Genomic DNA, 22,561 nt, shown 5'->3' with positions numbered 1-22,561 from the left:
CTTGTTCAAACCTGTTTGAGTTTCTTTCTTCCATTGAACAGAAGTTATTTTAAGCTGAACAGTAACCATTGACTTCCATGTAGTTGTTTTTTCTACTTTAAGTGTCAATGGTTGCCGGTTTTTCTTCTTTTGTGATCAATAAAAAGAAAAGCATAAGGGTTTGAAAGCACTCGAGTACGAGTACATTTAAAATTTTCGCTGAACTATCTAAGAGTGCACTAGTTTGCATACATTTGAAGGTCTGAACTTTAAATGAAGTCAGGTTCACAATTGCTACTTTAGTTTTCTGCTATATTAAAGGTTTTTACAGAGGAGATTTTGCAAATCTCTTTCTATCACTTTATAATTTTAAAGATAAAACAGACAGAGAGAAAAACTACATTGTTGCATTATTTTGTGGAATAAAATGTTGCAAATTATCAGGCTTGTGAGTGTGCGTTTTTGACCAAAAAAGTACATTACATAGCAGGTATTTAGTAAAGGTATTTTCGTTTAGTTTTTTTCCCTTTTATTTTATTTGGCATATTTTGAAAACAATACCCGTAGAACACAGATATGAATAAGAGTGCTTTCACATCTGTAGTTCGCTTCATTTGGTCAGCACCAATGGCAATAAATGATACATTGTTGTATTTTCTGCTGTCTTTGGGTCGTTTTCTCACCACACTGCTGGCTTTGGTCCGAACCAGTTGAAAAGAACCAAAATGCAGTCATCTGACAAAATCCTCATCTCCCATTGGCCAGATGTTGTTGAACCTAGTTCCTAAACTGCTTATTGATTGGTCAGAATTCACGTGCGAAAATGCCAATGAACTCCCGCAGGTAAACAAACCGGCAGACCAAGGCCAAGAGGGAAAACGAACTCTAGTGCGATTCAACCAAACTAAATAAGGCAAGTGTGAAAGCACCATAAATTTGTGCAGTTTGGTGTACGTAAAGGTCTTTAAAATATGCAATTGAAATCTACACACATACAAATATATACATTTCAACAAAAGTAACACTTAAATCTCCGTTTGGCTGAAAAAAAAAAACACCTCATGAAAAGCCAAAAAGCCCATAATCTTAAATTTTACCAGTAGTGTCATGTCTTAACTAAATCAGAGGTGATGTTAATCCAAATTTCTAAAAGTAAAACAATAAAAACACTCACCTTGGTGCCAAAGTTGGAGTTGTGGCTCGTCTTTTGGGGTCGAGTGTCTGTAGAACTGGTAACTTTAGTCTCCTCAGCAGGAACACTGGGAGAACTACTCTTGTGAGACCTAAACAACATCAACAGAAAGACGATCACAGCACATGATTATGATTAATAATATTATTCTGTTCATAAATGTTACCTCAGGATTAGCAGAATAAGTTGAAGTCTTTAACTCACGGTTCTGTTGCTTTATCCAGGTGTTGTGGATCTTTATGGGCTGATTCCTTATGTTCAGCAATATTAGTAGTGGAGTCAGGCGCTTTACTGAGATCCTGTAAATGACAAGCAGCAATGCCTTTGATCAACAGATCATTCAAAACAGCTTTTTTAATTTTATATATATGTAGCATATTTAATAAAATATTTAATTATCAAAACATAAATGTGCCTAAATAAAAGTCACCTTACATTCATGTTATTATAATACCGTAATTATTCAATTAGATTTTACAGAAAAAAAGAAACTTAAATGTAACTGATTAATTAAAACCAACATTTGGTCAAGACAGCATAACAAATAACCATATCCATGATACACTTGCAATAAAACATACTTTTAATAAAATGTACTTTAAAAAAAGGATGAATTTTATATTAAAAACATTGAAGACAAAAAAACAGGGGTACATAAATGCAAACATTTGCATATGATACATATCGCTTCCTATATTAAAACAACAACAAAAAATATATGTATACAATTTTATCTGAAATCTATATTTATATTCATATTTTATGTAACATAAAATCAATAATATAAAAATTAAAATAGCAGTGAGTTTATTTAAAAAAATGTTCAATAAAATAATTTAAATATACACATTATTCATTAAAATAAAACGATTAAATGGAAATTAAATAAGTTTTTTATTTTGATTAAATTGTAAAGTTTAGCTTTACACAAACACATGCACACACACACACTAACCTCAGTCGGCATGTGTGTTTTAGGTGTCGAAGGTGTGTGTTGCTCCTCAATGGCGTGAGTTGTTTGTTTCTGATGTTCTTCAGGCAGTGATAAAGGGACTGGAAAAGTAGATGCTGCAAGTTCACTCAACCTGCTGAAGACACAACAACAAACAAACAAACAGATTCAGCTCTCAATCAAACTCAGTTATATGCTCCATATAATATCAGAAATCATAATCAGTCAAACCTTTGCTTTGCTGGCAGTGTTTTCTTCTCCGACTCTTTACTGACTGCAGCGGGTGAATGTTCAGCAGTAGCTGGGCCTTTTTCTTCATGCTCTTCTCCTGTTGAATGATCTTCAACAACGGGCTTCTGACGATGAAAAACACTCAAATCCAGCCTTGAGTCCAAAATCTGGAAAGAAAAAAAAAAAAGTGCAAATTTAGCCGTTCATAAATGGCTTATGGGTTAAACTCACAACTAGCCATGTGGTAATCTTAATATTTCAGGCCCATTTATGATTGTTGTTAACATTTATTACATCTAAAAACTCAAATATATTTTAAAGAAGAGAGTGATATAAATTAGCTATGTATAATTTCAAAATATGAAGTAAATACATAAAGATCTGACTTAAGCTATGTGAATCCTACATAAAACATACCTGTACAAAAGAAAAACAGTAGACAGGCTGAAAGAAAATGCTAAATCATTTTCTACCTGTCAGTGGCTTAAAGCAAAAATAGTTTCTTTGGTTATAGATTTTAACAAGCAGCTGCACTGGTATTTCAAATGCAATATTACAGGATTTACATTATCTCTGGAATACTCGATTCTGATTGTTAAATCATGACCTAAGTTTCAAGTTATGTTATTCTCAGATAACAACTGGTCAAACTAATAACACAGGCTCAAATGATTACGAATCTTGACCGTTAGTAAATATATTCATTGTGGATACACTGAATTTTTGGCTTCTGAAAATGATGTGCTGGAAATGGCATTTCCAGTTTTCAACTGAAACAGAAAAATAGCCGTAAAAATGAGCCTAAGAAGTCTATGCGGCGCCACACTGGCCAGCACAGCAGTGTTCATAGTGCTTGTTTCTCTCTTCCTTCAGCCATAGTCGCTGCACTGTGTGAAGCGGCTTTCACACTAGACGCAGAAATGGAATACTTGATTCTGATCGGTCAGTCGCAACATTCCAAGATATGTTATTCCCAGATAACAACCGTTGTAACTAATAACACAGGCTCATCCGAGTACTTCAATCATCTTAACTGTCAGTGAATATGTTAACCTCCATATTTATGCCTGTCACACTCCACTGTTTTTGACTGCTTGGCACCCTTTTGTGACCGAATAATACTTAGGTTAGTGTATGCTCCATTCAATTCTGTCAGGTGTGCATTTAATTTAAAAAAAATGTTTAATTATTGTAACTCAAAACGATGTTGTGTGTCTAATTTGTCATATAAGGCATGTAATAAGTGGGATAAAGCACATCCCGTTGGTTGTTTTCACAGTATAAAACCATTCAGTCCTACACAACAGCCCTCCGCATTGTATTAGGCTGCCAATACCAGAGATGCTGACTAGAAAAAGCTCATTTTTAAAACATAAAACTTTGAGAGATCGCCTAAACATGCCCAAACAGAAATGCGTACAGCTTTGGTTTATGCTCAGTTTACATATTTTGTACTTTAAAATAGTCGTAACACAGTTTGTATGCCAGTCAGAATCGGAGAACAAAAAAATAGAGAATAAATTAAGAAAATGCTTTGGATCTGCAATTTCTGACCATTTGATGGATACACCTCTAGACACAACATGACATTACCTGCAGAAATGAATGTAACAGACTGAAAGAAGTGAAGTTTATATAAACTGAAAGGACAGGTTGGAGAAAGCGATCAGAAAAAGCTCAGTCTGACCTTGAGTTGAGCTCTGAGAAGAATCTGACTGTCAGCAGCTGCTCCATCCAGACTCAGCCATTGGTCCATCAGCAGGTCTGTTTTAGAAAGCAGCTCTCTGATTGGCAGAACCAGAGAGCCCAGCGGCTGCTCGAATGCACTGGAAAGCTGTGATGGAGAAAAGAGAGAAAAATACATCAAAATACACCGTCAATGATTATTACTGACATTTAGAAGGTTTACTAGGCAGGTTAAGGTAATTAGGCAAGTTATTGTATAACGATGGTTTGTTCTGTAGACTATCAAAGAATATATAGCTTAATAGGGCTAATAATTTTGATCTTAAAATGTTTTTAAAAAAATTAAAAACTGCTTTTATTCTAGTTGAAATAAAGCAGATAAGACTTTCTCTAGAAGATAAAATATTATCAAAAATACTGTGAAAATTTTCTTGCTCTGTTAAACATCATTTGGAAAAAAAAGAAAACAAATATCAAAGGGCGTATAATAATTCACATTTCAACAGTATATCAAGTGATAAGACTAGTTTGGCTCCTGAACTAATTGGTTCCACATGATTTCTCAAATATATACTTAACAGCAACAGTATAAATACCAATAGTTAGATAAGATTTAGGCATTTAAATAAATAAAAATTGTAAAAATCAAATATATTGAAAGCACAAATTTTACATCATATCTCAAACAATATAATTATGAAATACAACTTAAACAGAACTAATATTACTATTGTATTATTCAAATATTAAATCTATGATTAATTTTAAACATTCAATTAAATAATACTTATTACAACAAATGAAATGAAACTAATATTAATTGTCTATTCATTCATAATTATTTTAATTAAACTTGTGATACAATTAAATGTACTTAAGTTCAAACTCCAAATGTATTAATTATAGTTAAATGTAAAATACAAACATTTAAATGGTTTTTAATTACTGGTTTTATTTACATTTTAATTGTATTTAATTACACTAGATTTACATGCATTTATTTTCCAAGACATGATGCCCCAAATATAGACAGTATCTTACACAAAATAAATTTACAATTCTTATCTATCGATTCATATTTTTAAATATTAAATAAAATGAAATACCTATTACAACTATTTAAATAAAACTTATATTTATAATCCATCTATAATTAATTAAACTACATTTTAAATGTAAATTCAGATTTATTATAATACAATTAAATGTACTTAAATTAAAATTCTAAACTGATATTAAGATTAATTCATTATATATTTTAAAACATTTTAATTGGTTTTATTTTATTTTTTCTATATTTTAATTTGCATTAATTATACTACATTTAAATGTAGTTAATTTACAAAACATACTAATGCTCCAGATATGGGGTTACCACTTCACATCAGATTCAAGCACTTCTAAGGACTTTTAAAGCACTATTGATTTTTAAAATCAAGCACCATTGTTCACAATAAAAATGTCAAAGTAACTTTCTGAAATTTAGACCATTTAATAAAAGGTTAAATTCAATACTGGTGATATTCAAATGCAGTTTCTGAAAGATTGATAAAAGATATTTGTCATCAGACAACATTTTTCAATTAAGAATTTCTCAGATTGTTTTCGCTCTGTTTTTGACAGCAGCACATTACAATGGTTGAAAAAACACCATGAACGATTTTTTTTATTTAATTCAAGCACTTTCAAGATCCTGTGTTTGTTTTAAGTACTTTCCAGGCCTTGAATCTATATGTCTGAAATTCAAGCCCTTTCAAAAAGTGTGGGAACCCTGCAGACATAGCATCAAAACTCCATGCATTTTACCTTGATAATAAGAATCTCCTCAGTAGGTTTGTGAACCAGGAAGTGAAAAGCTTCGCTCCACTGAGGAGACATGGATCTCTCACACACCTTTAAGCAGAAATATTTAATTGTAAAGGTCAGAACTGAACACAGAAATAAATCTTTACAAAAAAGTACAGATTTGCACCTTAGTTTTGTGAGTGATGTCTCCTAACACCAGCTCTGCAGCAGCTTTAGGCTCTTTTCCACTCTTCTTCAGCTGCACAAATAAGCACAAGCATCAAATTAAGCAGTAAATTACAGCATTTAAATCAATTATAAATCAAAATGTGTGTGTGTGTGTGTGTGTGTGAGAGAGAGAGACGTACAGGCAGATTATGAGCTCTTTCCAGGAGGATGAAGAACAGAGCAGCCGATGGCACACTTTTGTTCAGGTATGAATGATCTGACTGTAACTGCACAGCCTGAACACACAGAAAATAACTAAATAAGACACTCATTTGATTTGGCATCATAACATCTGTCCCATAATCATATTTATTAAAATAATAATAATAGTAATTTAAATAATAACAATAATGAAATAAAAATAATTTACTAACAAATTACTTTAACTGTAAATGCAAAATGTGTCATTAATTTTATTGTTCAATATATTTAGATGAGTTTATTCAACTAGCTATATTACATAAGTCGCAATTTACAAATATAATTAAAAAGCAAACTATAAAAACAAATTAAATTAAAAAAATATATTTATAATAATAACAATACTTAATAATAATAATAATAATACATAGTACAAATATAAAAAATAATGTTTAAAATAATACATATTTTATATAAACATAATATCAAATCAAATGAAAACTGATCTTGTAAAATTACACACTGTTTTTTTAATGAAAACTTTAATCACTACATTACAATACAATACAATAAAGATTTAATGAAGACCTTTTGCAGTGGGTCAGGTTTTGTCACTGTGTTCAGCCACTCCAGAATCAAATGAACACGACCATGTTTGACGTCACTCAGAGAAAACCACTGACACAGAAAGAAAACAACAACAATTATGAAAGTAAGAGATTACTAAGGAAAGAAACCAGGGATGATTTACTCACTCTGTCAGTGATCTGAGACTGAATGATCTCCTGTAGACTGATCTTCATCCTGTGGACACATCACTTTATTTTAGTATCTCTTAAATAGTTTCTAGTCTGTTTTTTTTTTTTAATCTGATGTATTTTTATTCAATTGTATGATTTTTTTATTATAAAAATCTACTTTATTTATTTATTTATTTATTTTAATTAATTATATATTTTAATTATTTTAGCATACCAAGCTAGGGTAAATAATAAATGAAATATTTTATTGTCATCTAGTTGAAATAAAACAAAATCTTTACACATTTTACTTAGTTTAAAGTTTTTTTTTTTAAGGGTTTAGTTTTGTCATTTTAGTCTTGATTTTAGGTTCTAGATTTTAGTATGATTTGTAACTCTGCTCCAAGTCTCAAACATGTTATAAATTCACTGTAAATTGCATGGGGTTTATTGTTTTTTTGTGTGTATAGTAATACAATTTAATTTAATATTTTGTTAATTTTAATTAACCTTGTATCTATGAACAAATAAATAAATTTATTAAAAAAAAACGCTCATGGTTTTATTGTTATATATTAAATTGTAATATACTGTTATTATACACACACACACACACACACACACACACACACACACACACACACACACACACACACACACACACACACACACACACACAGTTAACCCAATTAATTTTAAACAACCAACCATAACCACATATCTACATACCTCCCTAAAAAGTCATCTTTGTCCATATCCTTGTCGAAAACCTCTACGAGCACTTCAGAAGAGGAGCTGGAGGTCAGAACCAGCTGGAAAACACATTGATTACATGATATTCCATTTCAAACCATTTTTAACATCAACCTCCATAAACCTGCAGTCCTGAGCGCACCTCATACATCTCATTCCAGGTGGGGTTGAGGTTCTCCTTGATTACGTGACTCTTAAATGTTGTGTCACCGATGTGGATCTTAACATACGGGTCACTTTTCCCCTTCACCATCCCACCCATCAGACCATCCTTCGCCACCAGATCTTGAGCCTCCAGCAGGATGAGCCGCAGAACACCCTGAAAACATCACAACACCTCACTGCTATGCTGGAAAGAGGGCCATTATATATTGTTTTTAATAATATTGCAATGATTGTATTAAGTGCTTCCATACTTCATTTAGAGCCATTTTCCCAATATATATTTTATGCATGTATTACGGTGTAAAAAGTCTGGACACTACTATAGTTTTTTGTTTATATTATTTTATTAATTAGACATGGCATATTTAAATAATAACATTTAAGCAAGAGTGCTCATGTGAAAATGCAAATGTAATAATTATTCAATAATAATAATAGTTATAATATAATATATATATATATATATATATATATATATATATATATATATATATATAGTAAATAAACAATTTACATTACATTTTAGAATACATTGACGTCTGATATTTTCTGTTTTGCCAATGAAAAAAGTTCCAAAAAAGACAAAGCAGAATATTTGTGCATCTTAGAGCAACATTGCGATATTTAATTCCTAAATTAATCAGTTTTTAAGCAAATCATTGAGTAAATGATTCAATAATCCCTTCACAAAGACTTGCTTGCTGTACTTCGAAATGAATCAGCCATTTTGAACGAATCATTTGAACAAATAAAGCACTCATTAGGACAGGAATTAGTCGCCACCTACTATTGTTGTGTATATATATAATATATATAAAGAAATACTGTTTAACTATAATAAACAAAATTCTGCAAAATGACTGAAAAGTTGTTTTCACCAAAATCGCACCCTGATTATCAACAGTCTGACATCTATTTATCCATGATCTAAAAATCGAATGTAATTTATTTATAAAGCACTTCTCACCTCTGTACCAAAGCTGGGGTCAGGGCTGGTGTGCAGGGGTCGAAGGTCATCTGAACTGGAGACTTGTGTGACCTCTGGTGCCTCCTCTTCTTCTGGGACAGAAACTGAGGACGTCCTGCTGACGGGAGATGGAGGAACCTCCTCAATACTAGACCTGAAAAGCCAAGAACACACACACATACGTCAAAGTGAAATAGCTTATGTTTATTTTTACCATCATGTAGCCAAAAAAAGTGAGTGACAGACTGACTCCGCCCTCAAGCCAGTAAACACCAATCAGAAGCAAGATATCATTGAAGAGGAAAGGGAGGAGAAAATGTCACATAAATTAAAAAAAATTGATGACAAGCACAGATTCTTATCAACAAACACCCCAATATTCCAGCTGTGTCCATTTTGATTCAATATTGAGTAAATATAGACTTCTGGAAGAGATTTTAAGTTTTAAAGAATAGATTTACAAGTGAGCTATTGTACTGTGCAGATTTATTTAGTTCAATTCTACAAGAGGTTTAAGTGCTTATTAAATATGGTCTGGATGAAAAACTTCTCTCACTTCTGCATGAGCTCCTCTTGTTGTTTTCTTCTGATGCTGGACTCTTCATGATGTTTGGGCTCCTCATGCTGCTCCTCTGAGCTCTCCATCTTTTTAGGGCAAAGAATCTATAACAAAGATAAAAGCACATCAAGTACACAACACTTCATCAGAAAAGTTCATGCAAATGTGATCGATCATGATGGAACCATATTCATGTCTTTTAAAAAGAATTGGGGGAAATGTATTAGAATGTACAAGCGACGATAAATACGATATTTATAATATTTCTTGAGCAAAAACGGGAATGATTTCTAAAGGTTAATGTGACACTGAAGAAAGATGCCATAACGCTAAAAAATCTGCTTCACAAATAAAAACATCTTAAAATATATTTAAATAGAACCTTTTTTATTTATAAGTTTATTATAATTTGTTTAAGATTTTTCTTTACTTTATTTTTTTGAGACTTTTGAACTGTATGTATTTATGTTATTTTCATAACTGATTTTTTTCTATTTCTCCTGAGAAAATTTAGGATAAAAAGCCTAAAGTTGATGTTTTGAAATGAATAAATTACATGTTTATATTAAAAATATTAAAATAGTTACTAAAGATTGTAATAATATTTAACACCATTACTCTTATTACTGCAGCTATGGAAAAACTTGAGAGATTATATTGCTTATTAATAGTAATACTGTTAATAATTATTAATAACGTTCTGTATTAATTAATAGTTTACTCTCTGAATTACTTATTAGATTTCTTCCAAACAAATAATAATAATACAATAAAATCACAGACGATTTTTGACATGAAATTAAATGGTTTTTAGATTTAGGCAACATAATCACAATGTTTTAATTTATGATGAGTTAAGTGAATATTCGTTGGAACTTTCTATCACAACAGATTAAATATTTTCTAAATATAAAACGCTCTCAATTACAATAATGTTACTTGAAATTTGGAAGAAATATTATCAAACCTATCAAAACAAATATTTAAATTTTACTCAAATCAGTACCTGATAAATCAAGCAAAGAAAATTTCCTCTTAATTTATATCATACTTGCACATTGTTTTATTTTAAAAAGTGTAACCTGGTTGAGAAAACCTTTCTGATTTATTGTAGCTTTCCTTAACAAATAAGCTTTGTGTGACTAAAAGCTCAACATTTTACTTGATGGTTAAATGGCAAAATCCAAGATGCAAAACAAACAGATGCTGTACTTTCAGCTGAGCTCTGAGCAGAATCTGACTCTGAGGTGAAGCTCCGTCCAGATCCAGCCACTGGTCCAGCAGCAGATCCGGCTCAGAGAGAAGCTCTTTGATAGGAATCACCACAGACCCCACGGAAAAATCCCAGTTATGGGACAACTGAAAAGAGGCAAAATATTATGTAGAAAGTTCAGATGAGATGGTAAAGTGTGCTGAAATGATGTGCTGTTGTTTGCATTGTCTTACCTTCACAATAAGGTCTTCATTCAAAGGGTCTCGAACCAGAAAGTAAAACGCTTCATCCCATTTAGGAGTGCTGGTGCGATCACACACCTACAGCGCACATCCGACAGGGAAATTATTGACAGAATAACAATCAGAATCAGTACATTCCCACTACTGCTCTCAAAAAACTATTTATTTAAATTATTATTAAATTATTTAAAAAAAACTTTTATTTTTTAGAGCAATAGTTGGTGTGTGCTGATTTCAGTTTAATCTGCATATAATAATTTGGATAAAAAGAAGTCAGTCTTCACATCCTAAAAACCTTAAGCTGGTACTTGGACCAAATTAAACAGAATAATAAACAAAGAGATACTGCCACTGTTAAGGTTTTTGCACACTGCAGTCTGAAATTTTCGTGAGCTTTTTTTACTTTGTATCTATATACGAAAAATTCGGCAAATAAAACCTTGCAAAACCGAGTCCGATGCGTATTAATCCATAACGAAAAAACGCACAACATTTGGGAATCAATTCAAGCAGTGATGTTTTGATCTCCTCTCTTCTACAAAATAGAAAAGAGGAATAGGCTACATATTCTGTTAACCTAATACTGCATAAATTATTATCAAAGAGCTGTGCTGGATTATTCCTAAATGCAAAGTGTATTTCAAGAAATAAGTGAAATTTTGATACAATGCTTGTGATAATTCACACATTCAAGTACATAAACAAATCCTGAACAGAGACTGGCAGTACCATAGACATTAATAGATGGAGGTCACGTTGATGTATCGGAGCAACAAAGCGATGTGCACCATGAGTCGTCTAGCTTTCTATTATAATGTGTATAGGCACATTACATCAAAGGTATAGATACACGCACACACACAGACCAAATCAGCAGCAGGGGACAGTTGCGCCAATCACTGAACCAAGCATAGGGGTTGTCAACTGTGTGCCACATTCTGTCTTAATTATGTGCTGTTTGTCAAAGTTATCAATGCTGATGGCTCAAGTGACAGCATTCACTCCGCTTATACCGTGGCTCTGAACTGTCAAAACACCTCTCAATACGTATTTTCAGATGTAAAAAATGAAAAATAATAATAATTAAAAAAAAAAAAATCAAACCTGATTAAACTTTTTTTATGACACCCATAAGTTTTAGGGGCGGTGTGTCGATACGATTGACACAATGTGAGTTCGAAATAATTTTTTACTAGCGAAAATTACAGACAAAAATTTCAGATTCAGTGTGCAATAACCTTTACTCGAAAAACAAAAACAGATTTTCTTTTTTTTTTTTGAGAGAGAGAGAGAGAGAGAGAGAGAGAGAGAGAGAGAGAGAGAGAGAAACAGTGGACGTGTGCTGAATTTTCTTTGTTATTCTTTTTAATTAGCTCAAAGTTTCTTCAGGAACTGTGCACACTGACTTCATTATTGTCATTAAAATGATTTGCTGCCATAAAACTCTAAAAATAGATGCACCAATAAAAAAATTAAAAGATTCTCACCGTTGTTTTTCGAGATGTTCCTCCTAAGACCAGCTCAGCTCCAACTTTAGGCTCCTTCCCGCTCTTCTTGAGCTAATTAAAAAGAGAAAATAAGACATCTGTTGCAGATGTTTCAGACATGCTTCATTTAAGAATCTACTCAGGGATTTTCATCCACAAATTCAACAGGAATATATACAGTATATCTTCAACAGTTTAGAGTCCAAAAGAGTTTTAATGTCTCCGAAAACTAATTAAAATACATTACAACTGTGAATTAGTGAAATATTATAGCAATTTAAAATAATTATCCATTTCTTATCCAATCTTAAAGGAATAGTTTACCCCTAAAATTTAAATTCTCACCATTTGTTCACTCTTAATTTGTTTCCAACTTTTAGAAGTTGCTTTTTAAAGCTGAAGACGACAAATGTTGGTAAAAGTAAAAAATAATAATAATAATAATAACTTAAAAAAAACTGTAGGGGTCCACAATGACTTTCACAGTAGGAAAATAAATATGATGAGTCAATGAGGACCAACAATAGTTTGATCACCTATGTCCACCAAAATATCTACTGTTCATCAGAAGAAATATGTTAGGAATATGAGTAATTTATGAATAAACGGTCATTCTTGTGTGAACTATCCCTTTTTAATGCCACATGCTCCTTTAGAAGTTATTCAAATATTATAACTTGGTGTTGAAAAAAATGTGTTATTATGATGAGTTGTTAAATATAGGCTCTTTTGGGTACATTTTGGTCAAATAAAAATAATTTGTAAATGTCTACTTTCATATTTGATAAATGAAAGAAAATAACCTTGTTTTGACTTTGAAATAACAGTATTCTGCTTATAATTTAGGCAGATTATTTTGCTTGTTTTAAGGAAAAACTCACTTAATCTTGCCACACTATTTCTGAAAGCAAGACAAATTTTTTAGTCATCTAGAAAATGCTGCTTGATTTAAGAATTTCTAGATAATTGGACTAAAATAAGCCTTTTCTGCAGTATTTGAAACTGAGGTCTCTCGCCTGAGGTTCTCAGTCTTCATTAGCTCTCTATATAATCTCATTGCAGCCTAGTAGAATAAATGAGCTATTTAAAGAGCTAACATTAGTGTTAATACTCACAGGAAGCTCATATGCTTGCTCCACATACACAAACAGGAGAGCTGCAGACGGCACTGCCTTATTCAGAAATGAGCTCTTTGACTGGAAATGCAGCACCTGTTGAACAAGTCAACCAGTTAGTTTCATCAACGTATATTCAGACAGAGGTTAGTTTAGGAAGACAGACGGCTCTCTCACCTGCTGTAGTTTCTCTGGTTTAGTTACAGTGGGAAGCCACTCCAGAGCGAGGTGAACACGACCACGCTTTACATCGCTCAGAGAAAACCACTGACACACAAACACAGCCATGCATGAGAATCTCTGCGCTTAATTTATCCTTATATGGTATCACTTTACTTGAAGAGGTGTTCAAAAGACTGCCTTTAAACCTTTATAATCATGACAAGACACATGAATGTGAATTTATACATGCTTATAACAACTGGCATTAAGTGACATTTGCTAAGTTGACATTGTTTGTTGTGCATGACACAATTTTAATAGACATGTTTATGACAGATTTATGAAAAATTATGTTGTAATGTCAAGTTGTTATAATTTATTATAATATTGTTTTTATTTATTATATATTGTTTTTTGTAATCATTTTTTTATTTGTTTTTATTTTTCTTATACTTGTTTCTTTTATTCTTGTTTATGTAAAGCACTTTGAATTGCCACTGTGTATGAAATGTGCTATATAAATGAACTTGCCTTGCCTTATAACAAAGATGAAGCAAATACAAGTTGGCAATGTCATCTTTGCATTTCAAATGACATAACAGAGGAAATGACACTTATTAACAGCTGTTATACGCATGTTGTCATGACGTGCGATGTCACGATTATAAAGGTTTCATGACACCCCCATGTCTTATGAACACCCCTTCAAGTAAAGTGTTACCCTTATATTTGACTCAAGCACACACACTGCTCACCTCATTAATGTACTGAGAGCTGATGATGTCACTCAGACTCATCTTCAGCCTAAGGAAAATAATACATGGCTGAATAATGCTAAACATAATCAATAGAAGAGTTATAATGCAATACATTAGAAGAAGCCTTCATACCTGCCCATAAAGTCATCTTTCATATCCATGTCCTTATCAAAAACTTCTAACGTGAGCTCTTGACCCGGAAGCTCCGTCAAAACCACCTTAAGGATGATAATGGGAAGTATTGTCACAATTTAAATAAGTGTAGAATTTGCAGCATAAACTAAAATGTATATTGGCTACTATTAAATTACAAAATAAATGCAAACAATATGTAAATAGCTATATATATAGCTAAATATATATATATATATATACACATATACATATATATATATATATATATATATATATATATATATATATATATATACATATACATACACACACACATATATATATATATATATATATATATATATATACATACATACATACATATATATATATGTATGTTGAGGGATATATATATCCCTCAATGACGGAAAATATTTGGTTAACTCGACCTCTGAGATAGATATATATATATGTATATATATATATATATATATATATATATATATATATATATATATATATATATATATATTAATATATATATATATATCTATCTCAGAGGTCGAGTTAACCAAATATTTTCCATCATTGAGGGATTTTTTTCAGCAGTGATGTAAAAATTGAAAGGTGATTAGTCATTTTGACGGATTATGCTGAGGGTGATCTATTGCAATTTGTTGCTAACTCTAATTCCCACTCCTATCCAGCTGATGGTGATCGCCCTTGTTTTGTCTCCTCTTTGTCACCGCTGCGTACAGTTGCAAAAATGTCACAGCAGCTTAGTGTGAGAGGTTTTTTTAAATGGCCAAATAGTTGTTATATTAATAGTTAAGGTGAAAAAAGAGGAAGTGATGTAGTGGACAATGAAGATCCAACCAAGCGGCAGCAAGGAGGTCAGGTTTATTATTATATTGATGTTCTTGTGTACTACAAAATAATTTATTAATTTTTAGTATTATTTGTTTCTTGGAATCAAAAAACATTTATTATTACCTTTGTCCTTTGTTTGATTACACTTCGTGTTTACATTATAGCCTGCGTTTGCTGTTATATCAACTCAAATGGTTGTAATACCATGTATCAAGTACCAATGTACTATCAAAAGGTTTTATATGAAGGTATATAAAGACTGAATCGCGCCAGTTCCGGGCCGCAGTGCACATTACTCGCGGGTCGATTCTGGCTTAGATGCGGCAGCTTCGGCTCGCTTCCGACCACCGAATCTGGAGCTGGAGTCGGGCCGAGGGGTAAGTCTCCGGCAGGCGAGAATCTAGCCGAAACTGGCCCGAGTGTATTTTGCTACACTGTGCATTGTGAGCACATTCCCGAACTCAGAGGGGTGCAGAAAGAGCGCGTGCTGTAGTATTTTTTCCCGGTGAAACGAGTGCTTGCAGGATCGGGAAATCCCACATTCAGAGAATCCAGCAAACTTAGTTCTGATCACAGCCTTAGGAGAAATGTTTCCAAACTACAAAACGCTGGCTAAAGTGGCGCTAGTAATTCCGGTCTTTGGTCATGAGAAGTCGACTTTCCGAGGCAAAGACACAAAATTTAATGACAACTGCCTCTGCATCAGTCTCCCTTGATGCGTTTTATTACGCACAGGCAAGCACCCAGTTCAGGTCGATGCAGGAGGAAGATATGAGGTAAGGCAGATAGGAGTTTTTGTTCATTTGTCAAATAAATAAATGAATAATTTAGCCTATATGCTCGTCGTGCAAGTTCATTAGCAAAAATATAAATGAAAAAAGCGATCAGAATGTCTGCAAATTAAATAACAATCAATAATAGGTTATGATGGAAATTTTACAACCCGGATAATGAGAAAAAAAAAAAAAAAAAAAAAAAAAATATATATATATATATATATATATATATATATATATATATATATATATATATATATTAGGGATGGGAAGATTAACCGATATGTATCGATACGCGGTCATGCGCGTGCACGATGCGAGTGCATCGGTAGAGCAGCAGAGGATGAATGAAATTTTGGAAGCAAATCGAGATGCATCGGTTTTTGCGAGATGCATCGATTTTTCCGAGATACAGCTTATATTTTTTATATAGAATGTATTTTTTATTTATTAACAAGAGTTGTCAACCTGTTTTTGGCGCATAATTTAATCGACCTACATACAGTAAGCCTTAGCAACGGATTTGCGGATGTGCACACTTTCACTACAACTCAGTGTATCAGGTGTGCGGATGAAGCTAGTGGAGCGCCCTCAGAAAGCGCGAGAAGCAAAACAAACATTTTAGTCCCCACCGAGTTTTAAATCTAAAGTATGGCAAGCAACATTATGGATTTAAGGATGGACGACATGACAGGACAGATGCAATTTGCAAAATGTGCCGCGCATCTGTAAAATACGCGGGCAGTACGACTAATCTGATATCTCACTTGAAGCGGCGCCACGGTGTTGTTGTGAAAGCATCTTCCAGTGTTTCTGCATCCCCGGCTTTCGCACTGCTTCAACTGTAGCTACCAGCTCCAAAAGTGGTGAGAAAAGCATTGCAAGTTTTTTTTCCATGCGCAACAGTTCTGCTCGCTCTACGCCAATAACGAATGCTATTGCATTGTTCATCTGCAAAGATATTCAGCCTAGTGTCACGGAGAACGAAGGTTTTAAACACCTCCTCCTGTTAATTTTTATTTAATAATAATAATAATAATATTAATAATGATAATGATAAAAACAATTGGGTGTCACGGTGGCACAGTGGGTAGTTTGACCACCTCACAGCAAGAAGATTGCTGGTTTGTTATATTTTTATTAGCCTGTTGTTTACAGTGACAGTGATGTTTCAAAGCAGCATAACACTGCTAGTTCACAACCTTAAGTTTTGAATAATCAGTGGCAAAATATATCTTTGCAAAACTTGTTTTCATAGTTGAAAAGTTAAATCACAATTCTTGTTGTGCAATGCTAAATTTATTTATGTTGAAAGAGTGCAAATATATACATTTATAATATATATTGCACTTATACATTCTGTTTATCTTGAAAATACTTAAATAATATGTGCTATATTATCTAAAATGGCCCTCTACTGTAAACTGACACTCTGGCTCTGAGAGAAGAGCCAGTTTGTAAAAAAAAGTCTTGGTTTTGCTTGGTTTATTAATAATCAAACTCATTCAATGGCACAGCATCCTCTTTCACGTCATCTCATAAACTTGATCTAATTAGTTAGTGCTGAAATATCGCATCGTATCGTGATATGGGTGTGAATCGTATCGTGTTGCATCGCAATATGTCACAAATGTATCGCTAATATATCGGATCGTATTCTTTGTATCGAGATGCGTATCGGATCGGCATTATAGCTTAGATGCCCAACCCTAATATATATACACACACACACACACACACACACACACACACAGTTGAAGTCAGAATTATTAGCCCCCCTGAATTATTAGACTGCTTGTTTATTTTTTCCCCAATTTCTGTTTAACAGAGAAAAGATTTTTTCAACACATTTCTAAAAATAATAGTTTTAATAACTCATCTCTAATAACTGATTTGTTTTATCTTTGCCCCGATGACAGTAAACAATATTTTACTACACTTTTTTAAAGACACTTCTATACAGCTTAAAGTGACATTTAAAGGCTTAACTAGGTTAATTAGGTTAACTAGGCAGGTTAGGGTAATTAGGCAAGTTATTGTGTAATGATGGTTTGTTCTGTAGACTATCGAAAAAAGAAATGGCTTAAAGGCTAATAATTTTGTCCCTAAAATGGTGTTTAAAAAAAATGTAAAACTTTTTTTATTCTAGCCGAAATAAAACAAATAAGACGTTTTCGAGAAGAAAAAATATTATCAGACATACTGTGAAAATTTCCTTGCTCTGTTAAACATCATTTGGAAAATATTTAAAACAGAAGAAAAAAAATTTGAAGGGTGCTAATAATTCAGACTTCAACTGTATATATGTATGCATGTATGTATGTATGTGTGTGTGTGTGTGTGTGTGTGTGTGTGTGTGTGTGTGTGTGTGTGTGTATATGTGTATGTATATATATATATATATATATATATATATATATATATATATATATATATATATATATATATATATATATATATATATATATATATTAATGTTTTAGATGGGCATAGATAATCTTTTTAATCTTGATTAATCTTACTGTAATCTTGGAATTAATCTAGATTTACTAGATTAAAATGCCTCATTTGAATTCTGTCGAAGCCATTCAGAATATGTGTGCTTATATAATGACTTTAACTGTGATTGCATTTCCCAGCATTCCTACCTCATACATCTCATTCCAGGTGGGGTTGAGGTTCTCCTTGATCACGTGACTTTTGAAGGTTTCACCTCCGATTTGGATCTTGACATATGGGTCGCTTTTCCCCTTCACCATCCCACCCATCAGATTGTCTTTAGCCACCAGATTCTGACCCTCGACCAAGTGGATCCGCAGCAGCCCCTGCAAATATGAACAGCATGGTTGAATCATTTTGATTTTGCAGGTTGTTTAGGATTGATTTGGCCATCAAATAATGCTTTTCCAGAACTTTTAGTTCTTGTATGGCTATTCTGACGCATTATTAAGAGTGTAGACTAATGGATGAGATCTGCACACCTCGGTGGCGAAGCTGGAGTGGGGAGTGGTTTTCTCTGGCCGTGAGCTCTTTGAAAGAGGTCCACTAGAGAGGAGCGACGCAGTTACAGCGGCTTCATCCAACCAGAGAACCTGCAGGAAATGACATCAATGTAGACTGAGATGCTTCTTTCAAATTATTTTTGAAAACATTTGTTCATAACATTGCTAAACCTTTTTTAAAACACTTATCACTTATGATAAAAATATATAATGTTTTATTAGGTGGTGAAAATGTTTAATTTTTGCAGTTTTTTGCTATAAATTGATATTTTTTTGTAATTAGCTGCCAGGAAAGTGATATCAACAAAATGATGGAGCTGAAAAATGGCCTAACCAGAATACGCATGGAAAAAAGGTACAGAAAAATTACATTTTAGTAAACAGAAACTAAAATTTAAAACAACATACAATATATATATATATATATATATATATATATATATATATATATATACATACATCATACAATTTTACTATATTTTGAAGAAATAAATGCAGCTTAAGTGAGCAGGATGATGGTGAATTTACCCTGAGCACTGTGTTGATGTGAATGCGACTCTTTGGGCCAGAATTCTCCAGATTATACCATTCATCCATAGACAGATCGGGATGAGAGAGGAGACGGGATGCAGGAATAGACATTTTCCCCAAAAGCTGAACACGGTCATTATCCTTCACCTGAAAGAGACCCAAAGGAGATCAAACAAAAGTCACATTTGGAAAAAAATCCATAAAGTATTCACATATGAGCCTTCGATGAGCTGTCATTTTGCTTTGGAGGTTTTCTACGATTAGTTCACATCCATCCAAGTGTCAAAAACACACAATGTCCACAATGTACTTTGCAGCATCAGCTCTTCTCTCACTGTGTCTAAAACAATTAGTTCAAGAATACAGTCCTCATAAACTAGGGCTGAACAACATATAGACATTATCGTTATTAGTCCCATTGCATGATTAGATTATTATTGTGAAAATAAATATATTATTACATATTATTTTATACTATTGCAAAGAATTATTCATACAATGATGATCATGTTATTGTACGTTTGATTGTTCAATTTCTGTATTTAAACAATGTAAGACTGCCTAGAAAAGGGCTGTAAAGGACTGTTTATTTAGCTTTTTTTCTCTATCTCTGGATATATATATATATATATACATACACACACACACACACACACACACACACACACACACACACACACACACAGTTGGAGTCAGAATTATTCGCCCCTTTGATTTATTTTTTATTTTTTAAATATTTCCCAAATGATGTTTAACAGACCAAGCAAATTTTCACAGTATGTCTGATAATATTTTTTCTTCTGGAGAAAGTCTTATTTGTTTTATTTCGACAAGAAAAAATGCAGTTTTGAATTTTTTAAACACCATTTTTAGAAAAAAATTATTAGCCCCTTTAAGATATATATTCTTCGATAGTCTACAGTACAAACCATCATTATACAATAACTTGCCTAATTAACCTAACCTGCCTAATTAAGCCTTTAAATGTAACTTTAGGCTTTAAAGAAATGTTTGACAAATATCTAGTCAAATATTATTTACTGTCCTCATGGCAAAGATAAAATAAATCAGTTATTAGAAATGAGTTATAAAACTATTATGTTTATAAATGTGTTGAAGAAATCTGCTCTCCGTAAAACAAAAATTGAAAGAAATAATTAACAGGGGGGCTAATAATTATGACTTCAACTCTATCTATCTATCTATCTATCTATCTATCTATCTATCTATCTATCTATCTATCTATCTATGATTCAAATCTATGCTGTTTTGATGTGTGTAAATAAAAGTCTGTCTATTTGACAATTATTCACAAATGATCCCACTTCTGAAGAATGCATAATAACTGTTAAAACACACACACACACACACACACACACAAAAATAATTCAGATATTTCAAATTGACTTGAAACTTTATTATAAATCTAAGCTGAAAATGATATCATTATTATAAGCATGACTTTTAAATGATCGGATGCCTTTTGCTATGCCTATGTAACACTCTAACAATTTAATAATGGTTTCAGACTTGTTTTATTTTATTAGTTTTTGTGTTTTATTTGTTTTGATTTTCTTTTAGTGTTTGTTGTTCTCCAGATTCCAATGTATTGATTATTTTCTTTATCTTTTCTAACATTTCTGTAGCTAGCTGTACAATGAACATGCATCCATTTGCAATCAAGTCGCACAATATTACTTCAAATTACAAGTTTTATGTATCCACTGCTACTGATGTTATTATCAAAGGAATATACAGAATCTAAGCACATTTAGACATAAAGGGTCAGATGCTACCTTCAGCATAACTTCATAACCACACGCAGATAACAACCTTTTCACGAACCAATCTCCACATGCGCAACGTAGTTCCACATGTTATCAGGATTCTATTGTTAACTTCATTAGGGGGTGCACCGTTCCCGGAAGTACTGCAATACCGGGTCGATGCGTGGAGTGGACGGAGCAAGCCCCTATTCCATCTCCCTGCTCCAAAAATCAATTTAATATATGGTGCCCGGGTAGGGCACGTATCAGATATTAAACTGATAAGAACAGATACTACACTTGATCTTAGCCAAAAGGCCGAGAAGCGATGCCCACAAACTGTCAGGAGGAGGGACCGCCTTCCGCGAAACCATAGATAGGTTGCCGGTTAGCCTTTTTACACACGTTAAAAACACAGAATCATCTGTACATGCACTTATAAACAGCACTTACTCATATAAGAAGAGGCGCATGTTGCTCGTTTTAAAATAAAAGCCGTCTCTAAAGCAGAAACGGACTGGAGGAGTGGCTATTATAATGAGGGTTTGCTAGTCCTCAAATCAAAAACACGGATTATACTTTAGGAGTATTTGAAGATGGAGCTTTTAGAAATCACAAAATGTTCATATCAGTGATGAAATGAAAACATTTACAACACGACTGCGGAGGTAAAACTCGTGGAATCAACGAACTCCATGTAAAACATGTGTTTGGGTTTTAAACACGGAAAGGGTCTGCCATCCTGTGGACAACAGAGGAACTGCACAAACATTTCTCTTCATGTCAGCACAACACTTGCGCATGTAACACGCTACTGGAGCACCCAACCCCCTCCACAATGTCTGATGCAAACACCTCAGCAGGTAATGGAGCTTTACTGATGAGGTGAGAATCACCGTGTGTTTGCGGATCATGCAAAATACAGAGTTGAGGTGCTCCAGAAACCTGTCCAACAACTTAAAGCACACACTAATAATGATTAAAAGCTGAATATCGCTGTATAAAAACAACCAAATAACACCGAATTACTTCCATTTTTATTTCTAGGCGCCTCTTTGTCTCCTTATAAGTATTAAACACCACAAACACACTAACAAAAGCAACAAACGAGAAAAAATACTGGTACAACAATATATTAAATAAATAA

At 32.8% G+C, this 22,561-nt stretch overlaps 1 protein-coding gene and 1 non-coding gene across 6 annotated transcripts in view; both read right to left on the bottom strand.

Annotated features, from left to right (window-relative positions):
* The window catches only part of esyt1b (extended synaptotagmin-like protein 1b), a 76,515-nt gene that overhangs the window by 13,352 nt on the left and 40,602 nt on the right, over window positions 1–22,561 (bottom strand). For 3 of the 5 annotated variants that reach the window (XM_694639.11, XM_073954697.1, XM_073954698.1), the window contains 24 exons: window positions 19,646–19,795; window positions 19,097–19,207; window positions 18,764–18,940; window positions 14,488–14,573; window positions 14,353–14,401; window positions 13,613–13,702; window positions 13,436–13,531; window positions 12,321–12,392; window positions 10,825–10,911; window positions 10,591–10,737; window positions 9,376–9,482; window positions 8,820–8,973; window positions 7,830–8,006; window positions 7,664–7,746; window positions 6,950–6,998; window positions 6,783–6,872; window positions 6,194–6,289; window positions 6,013–6,084; window positions 5,847–5,933; window positions 4,042–4,188; window positions 2,355–2,521; window positions 2,127–2,259; window positions 1,376–1,470; window positions 1,154–1,262 (listed from right to left, as the gene is read on the bottom strand). In XM_694639.11, the coding sequence (XP_699731.6) occupies window positions 1,154–1,262; window positions 1,376–1,470; window positions 2,127–2,259; window positions 2,355–2,521; window positions 4,042–4,188; window positions 5,847–5,933; window positions 6,013–6,084; window positions 6,194–6,289; window positions 6,783–6,872; window positions 6,950–6,998; window positions 7,664–7,746; window positions 7,830–8,006; window positions 8,820–8,973; window positions 9,376–9,482; window positions 10,591–10,737; window positions 10,825–10,911; window positions 12,321–12,392; window positions 13,436–13,531; window positions 13,613–13,702; window positions 14,353–14,401; window positions 14,488–14,573; window positions 18,764–18,940; window positions 19,097–19,207; window positions 19,646–19,795 (2,631 nt within the window). The remainder of the gene's footprint in view (window positions 1–1,153; window positions 1,263–1,375; window positions 1,471–2,126; window positions 2,260–2,354; window positions 2,522–4,041; window positions 4,189–5,846; window positions 5,934–6,012; window positions 6,085–6,193; window positions 6,290–6,782; window positions 6,873–6,949; window positions 6,999–7,663; window positions 7,747–7,829; window positions 8,007–8,819; window positions 8,974–9,375; window positions 9,483–10,590; window positions 10,738–10,824; window positions 10,912–12,320; window positions 12,393–13,435; window positions 13,532–13,612; window positions 13,703–14,352; window positions 14,402–14,487; window positions 14,574–18,763; window positions 18,941–19,096; window positions 19,208–19,645; window positions 19,796–22,561) is intronic. The other 2 variants (XM_068222064.2, XM_073954699.1) reach the window with 2 other exon arrangements.
* LOC137496035 (U2 spliceosomal RNA) lies at window positions 21,554–21,744 on the bottom strand. Its single transcript, XR_011016115.1, has one exon. It is a non-coding gene; the product is annotated as a U2 spliceosomal RNA (small nuclear RNA).

The sequence above is a fragment of the Danio rerio genome, chromosome 6 (assembly GCF_049306965.1).
Source record: "Danio rerio strain Tuebingen ecotype United States chromosome 6, GRCz12tu, whole genome shotgun sequence".
Classification (NCBI taxonomy): domain Eukaryota; kingdom Metazoa; phylum Chordata; class Actinopteri; order Cypriniformes; family Danionidae; genus Danio; species Danio rerio.
This window is presented reverse-complemented; position numbering and strand designations above follow the sequence as displayed.